Source organism: Cariama cristata, unplaced genomic scaffold (assembly GCF_000690535.1).
Source record: "Cariama cristata isolate BGI_N322 unplaced genomic scaffold, ASM69053v1 scaffold17374, whole genome shotgun sequence".
Lineage (NCBI taxonomy): Eukaryota > Metazoa > Chordata > Aves > Cariamiformes > Cariamidae > Cariama > Cariama cristata.
Window position 1 is genome coordinate 15,657 of NW_009612570.1, and position 6,920 is coordinate 22,576.

General features: G+C 42.3%; 1 protein-coding gene across 2 annotated transcripts in view; it reads left to right on the plus strand.

Annotated features, from left to right (window-relative positions):
* Positions 1-497: 497 nt before the first annotated feature.
* The window catches only part of ELK3 (ELK3, ETS-domain protein (SRF accessory protein 2)), a 22,120-nt gene continuing 15,697 nt past the window's right edge, over positions 498-6,920 (plus strand). For both annotated transcript variants that reach the window (XM_009698705.1, XM_009698704.1), the window contains exon 1: positions 498-705. In XM_009698705.1, the coding sequence (XP_009697007.1) occupies positions 499-705 (207 nt within the window). In that variant the 5' untranslated portion in view covers position 498. The remainder of the gene's footprint in view (positions 706-6,920) is intronic.

Here is a 6,920-nt window from a genome sequence, read left to right on the forward strand (position 1 = left end):
TTCTGGTCCTCTAACCAAAGGCAACTGCTCTGGTCTTCTCTTTTCCTCCTTTTCTTCACAGTGACATATCCGAATGAGTTCAGTATACTTCTCATGACAGTAAACAGCAGTTTTTCAGCTCATTTCAGTGAATAGTTACATCAAGTCCTTTCACTCCCCCCCCCGCCCCTGTATATTACTTTGAAGGGTGATTGCATACATTGAAGACACCAACTGGACATGACCCTGTACCATGTGAACTGTGCGGGCAATGCTTTTCTAAACACTTACTCTATTTTATGTGTCCCTTCAGAAAATAGCAGTGGAAAAAAATACTGAAAGGGGAGTGCAAGACCTGTAGGTCTTGTGGATGTTTGATTGTAAATGATATAGTAGCTTCCTTTGCTCAGTTACGTAGCATGACTCCTACGCAGAGCTTATTACTGAAATGAGCGTTGAGTGGAACACCTGCTCCCAAATGTGTTTTCAAACTGTTGCTCTCCTTTGTCCCTTGTAGGTATGGAGAGTGCAATCACACTGTGGCAGTTCCTTTTGCAGTTGCTGCTAGACCAGAAACATGAGCACCTGATTTGCTGGACGTCTAATGATGGCGAATTCAAGCTACTCAAGGCAGAAGAAGTGGCTAAGCTGTGGGGACTCAGAAAAAACAAAACTAATATGAATTATGACAAGCTGAGCCGAGCGCTCAGATACTATTATGACAAGGTAAATTTTGTTATTCTCATGCACACTAAGAAAATAGAAACACTACCATTTAATATTTCACCTCTGTGTGGAAGCTATTCAAAAATTCCTCTAACTAGTTTTTACAACAGACGACGATATTGAAGGCAATCATGGTGGAGGTAAGAGGGCAGCTAAAAGATGCACAGGAAAACACTGCACATCCGATTTCCTGAGGAGGGGAGGTTTTGATCTAGGTTTACACTCACTGATGCTTTCATGTGTTTATGCATTTGGCTACTTGATATTTTCTGTAGCTTTTGACAAAAATAAAATAACTGTTGATAACGGAAAACTGTTTGATTATTATAGCCTGCATAGGATCTTCTGGAATGCAGGGAGGTGGTAGAAAGCAGTGATACTGCGATGCAGCAGGCAGAGTGGCAGATTTACCAGCAGGTATCACCTATGTCAAAACAAGGGAAAGACAAACATCCAACCCAACAGCGTAGAGGGTGGGGTTGACTTTTCACAGTTTTCATGGGACACGTCTTCTGGACCATAGATCCTGTTGGCCAGTGTTTTAGCTAGTCTTGCCTGAGCTTTCTGGTAAATCTTTTCTACAGTTGTATTGGGTCCTAATTTATTAGCTGGAAATACAACACTGAAACATTTCTACAGTTATGACAGTGCAGTATTACCTTGGCAGGATCTCACTGTAACTATTCCTTTGTTAATGCTCGGTGTTCCTAAGAGTTTGGAAATTTTCCACGATGTCATTTTAGGATAAAATCTGTGATAGCTTCAACGGTAGTCTAGATTATATGTTGCTATCATTTAATTAGCAGGAATATATACGAGAGAGCACTAATGTGGTGTCTTCCTGGATGAAAGTGCAGAATAGGGGTAGCAAACAGAGGGAAAAGTGGCTGGTCAGATGGTGGATGTCAAAACAGGGATATGTTTGGATCTATTTGCCAAGGTAGCTGTCTCATGCTGAGCTCATCTCAGGTGAAGACTGTATTTGCTGTAGAATGTTAAATTTACTCCCACTTGGGAACTTACCTTCTGGGTATCTCAAGTCAAAATAGTGGAACATGTGCTTTGGTAGGGGTTTCTTCATCCAATTTTTCTGCCCTTTCGAGACCTACTGAATTTTACCCCTCATTTACAGATACATCTGTTGAGGTTTGATAGAACTAATAAGACTCAAGGAGTCAGCACAGTTTAGGTAGCAATCTTATAACTCGCAAGCTGTCATTATTTGTGTGCTCTCAGAAGCTGGTTACAGGCAGATAGTGTAGGCATACACTTAGTGCAGAGCTGTTGGCTGTTGAGAGTTCCACTTTCAACCTCTTTATTTAAAACTGAAATCTGAAATAATAAGGTATTGACCATGCTAATCTGGAATTATTTCGATCACTCAATTTGCTTCTGATTTTCAGACATCATGAGCATACCCACAATCTAGAAGAGGTCAGTAGCAGTTACTGGTAACTAGCACCTCTGAAAATAAAATTTCTGAGGTACAGTGGGAGTTTATAAGGTTACTGTCAGTCTCATGGAACCATCCTTCACTTTTGACATTTAGTCCTTGGTCTTACTCTTCAGCATGAAGCAAGGTGGCAACAGTACAGCAGAGAATGCAAAAATGAGAACTGAGGGTAACCAGGATATGTATTAGATTGCTATAACAGAAAGATATTTGAAGGGAATCTCTCAGATGTGTCAAGATACGAGAAGGACAAAATTATAGAACACAAATATGGAGGTGCTAAAATATCTTGCTTCTCAATTTTAGACTCCAGCAAATTCAAGGAGTTTCCAAATTGTTTCTCCTTGAATGAATGTTACATTGGGTTTAGTAATTAATATTAAATCTTTTCAGGATTAGTTCCTTTTAAATGTTTTTTTTAATAATATGTCTAAATTGATAGGTTTTACTATTTCCTATATTATTGAAGATTAAATATTAAAAAGAAGGACTGTTACAGATTTTGTATATTAAAAAGGAAAACTTCATAGGCATGCTTAGTGGTCTGTTCTCATCCTGATTTTCCACAGAGGCAGTGCGATGAGATTATACAGTGAGTTAACGCCAGTGTTCAGGACAGTTATGGCATGTTTGCTGCCCGCACAAGGCAGAGGAAACAAGATATTGTTGCTGCACTGAGCTGAGAGTACTGTTGTCATGTATTATTTGTAGTGCGCTAGTTCTTGAAGGGCACAGTAGGGTTGGATGCTATGCAGCCAGTCTAACACAACAATCAAAAACCATGTTGACTACAAATTAATTGTGCACAATGTGATGATCAGACTTTTCATTACTCACGTTGTAATTTGGAAGGACTCCTTCTTCTCCTGTAAGAATTTTTTAGTTTCAGATTTAGAGCTGTGAGTTCTGAAATTAAATGTTTTTAGTATTTTGTCCACTAGAAGTCAGATTTTTCCACTTCATGTGTTTCAAAGGTGGCCTGAGAAGGCAGAGAAGGATTCAGAGAGGACAGTGCAGCGACTGCTCCGAGCAGTTGGTGTGATGAATTCCCCTTTACTAAGTGCTAAAAAGGCTTCTGCTCAGCATGGGGAAGCTCACTTCATCGTATGACTCCAACCCCTCTGCTTATAAACTTGACTGGGATCAGTGGAGCCAGAGTGAATGAGCAGCATAGCCCGGCAGAGCCCAAATACACCATTAGTGACTGAACAGCTGTTGCTTAAAAACAAGACCAGATATTTATAGCGCTTGTCCTTTGAGATCCGTCTGATCTCTTCAAATCAGTGGAATATAATGGGTCCTTACTTAAGTCTTCCTTTCTTCTTTTGTCCCTTAACCTTTTTTTTTTTTTACCCTTGTACCGTTTTCAGTTGCCCCCCCCAGCACATCCATACCTTTGTCATCTGTTTTGTCTCTGCTCATCTGCCAGAGGAGTGGCTGTACAGTTTCTTCACCAGGCTGGGGTGATTGCTTGCTGTTCTTACAGCTGCTTTCTTGGACTGTGTGCTCTCTTCTGTCTGCAAATTTTATCTAAGTGTGGCACAAGGATTTTAGCTGTTTTTCCAGGAGTTCTGCAGCCCAACGGAGGTCGTAGCTTCTAGATGGAAAGAAGGATAAGCTCATTGTTCCCCATGTATTGTGATCAGGGTTTGAACCCCAAACCAAAGCCACAACTATTACTATTTAAATTGAAAGAGTAACTCCTTTAGCAGAGAAGAGTAGGAGCTTCTCACTCTCTGTATGAGTAAGGCGTGTTGTGTCCTGTTGGTTCCCAGGCAGCAGAGAAAGGCAGATTATTAAGGAGAATGCAGAGAGACAGGGGAACTTGCTGCAGGTTTTGAAGTGTGAGAGATACTGGCGTAAGATAGCAGATAATGAATCCTAGCAGGCTGTCAGGGAGGGCTCAGCAGTGGGTTCAGTCCTAAACGCTTCCTCTGCCTTCAGTTCAGTCTATGCTGCATGGCACAGAAAGGGAAGAAGTTGAGGAGGGAAGGAAGAGCTCCTTGGCATTCTTTCTCTTCTGCAAAACAAAAGGGGAAGGGCTGATGAGGTGAAAGAGCCTCTCTCAGACTTTTGCGCTCATCTGCCCTGGACCATTCACGAATTTGTGGGATAAACCAAGAGCAACCTAGACCCTGAGGTAGCCTTAAGGAGCCTCCTGAGATCCTTGTCCCCTCCCTCGCTGTTGGCAGTGGTAGATGTGTTGGCAGCTGGATGTACTGGGGCAAATGAGATGCACACTGAGCAAAGGGGATTAAGCATTGTGCTGCAGGCTGGGGAGTGGCTGCAGGAAAGGCAAGAGGCAGAACTCTGGACAAGTCTTCGTTTGGGTTGTGGAATTAGTGACAGGGACTTCTCTACCTGTAACCCAAATGCTGCGGCAGCACCTGAGTTTGAGGCAAGGGGCGGTGATTTTTTAGAAATGATGGTGGCACAAGGGATGGACCTTCCTTTTTTGGGCTGCCCTCTGCTGTTACTGTGTACAGCTGACACTAACGGAGCTACTGCTTCATGGTTTGTCTTTGAAATTATTCACCGTGGAGAAATAAAAACTGATCACTGGATAAATGGAGGCTTATGAGCTCTGCCATTTTGCTTGGGGGGAACACTGGCTTGTTAAAATTCATCATCTGATTCGTCTGAACTTAAAAGTAAATTAATTCTAGTACTGGAGAAAAATAACACAATTAGGACAAGTTCCTTAGCCTGACTTTGAAAGCAAGCGTGACGTGCTGTTGAGGCTGATGGCTAGATTTATGTTAAATTCACATATAAAGCACCCCAGGAAATGCAGAGTGTGTCACGTCTTGATTGTAATTTGCTACCGTGATTGTGGTTGCTAAAGGTTGGTAGATAATATGAAGACTTTCCAGTTACTGTTTTGTTTGTTACCCAAATTTCCCTCCCCGCTTTTTATTTAATGTATTTCCCCTGTTGCCTCAACAGAGCAGCAGAACAGATGACAGATAGTGCTGAGGAAAGGCATCCTGCATGCCCTCTACCTGCAGCTTGAGCAGCATGTCCATCATGTCACACACTTCTGCTGGTCAGAAATCTCTTGTAATGCTTTCAGGCAAGGAAACCCTTCACATCTATTCCCACACAGAGCATTTTAGCTTCATATGTAGAACTAAAATACCTTGATAAGTAGGATTAGTAGGTTTCCTGTTGTTGAAGTTGCCCAGTTACTTTGTTTTTCTGATGGCTGTAATGACAGATACGTTTTGGAAGCCTCTAGAGGTTTCAGGACTGCTGAAGGTCCCCATGAATACTTCAAGATGACACCACAAGAGGGAAGCTAGTGAGTTTTACCCATGAGGTTTTGGGGGTTTTTCTGAGGGAAGGAAGGCAAATCCAGGAAATTACATGCAGATACTGACATTAATAGGATGTAAGTTGTGGAAGTCAAGTGCTCAGAAGTTAGGAAATGCAAGAATCACAGTTCCCTGGGTAACCTTAATGTTTGCATGAGTTATGCTACGTCTTTAATTACACAGCCACATACTGTTGCAATGAGCAGCTATTCAATATTTTTGCATCCTCTCTGAACAGTATGTGGCCCCAGGCTTTACTCAGTGAGTGCTATTCAATATGTCTTCTAAAGACAGAATAAATCATTTTCGTTTCAGTTAATGGCTGCCCACTTGTTTAGATGGGTTGGTAGTATGATGTAGAGTATATAAATAATATGGGCTGCTTTGTGCTTGTTGCAGTGCAGGGGACAGAGCTTCTCAGGTGCTCTTAGGATTCAGAGGTGCCCATGGCATTCCCTCCACTCCCATAACAGGTCCAACCCAGTAGCCTGGTTACTAGTTCCTATTTTTAATGCCCAAGTGTGGGTGGAAGCATGGAAGAATTGTTTTGGAAAGAAAGTCCCTTGCTTGGTCTGCTTATGGAACTTCAGGATATAAAGTGATAATGGAAACTATTATTTTACTTTTGGGAAGGTCTTCTCTTGAGTTACCTCAGGAGAAGCAGAATATTACAATGAAACAATAGCGGTATGATGGTGCTAGAGTACCAGCTATATGTTTTGTAATGGTACAGGTAAGAGGAAATACTTGAAGGAGCATTAGAAAATAGCTTTATAGAGAATTGGAATGAGCTTCTTTCAAGAGTGATGTGTGGAAGTCAAGAAAGTGTCTGAAATGGCGTAAAAGTAGTTATAGAGTGCTGTCCTTATGGAAGGATGGGGGTAAAGAATTTCATACTCGGTAAGAGGTGATGGATAGAGGAGAAAAGCCAAGAAACCCCCATAAGGAGTGACAGATAGTTCATGTTTGATGTGAGAGGAAAGCGACGCCCAGTTATCTGCAGCAGAGAGAGCAGAGAACCTGGCCCAAGGTGCCAGCCAGAGGAATGGCTTTTGCCTTCCAGATGGAGGTGGGTGAGGAAAGACTGAAATCCAGCTAAATGAGAGCCTCGTGCTTCCAAAGGTCAGTACAGGTGCATGATCTAGTAGCGTCTGTGCCTTCATCAAAAATTTCATAAAATCTGGCATCTACACACACCATATAATAAGCATAAGTGCGTAAAAGTATGATGTTAACAGAATCTGCCTGCCTGCGCATGCTGATGTGGATACACGCCCTGTTGTTTGGAGGAAACCATGCAGCCACAGGTACCTCATGCCAGCTTACGTACTTGAGGCATTGGAGTGTGAGCAGCCCTCTCTCTGGGCAGGGTTCCCAATAGCTGGAAGCAGTGCGGCTCCCTCCTCATAGAGTCCCGTGAGGAATTGATAGCCTAAGTGTCCCTACAC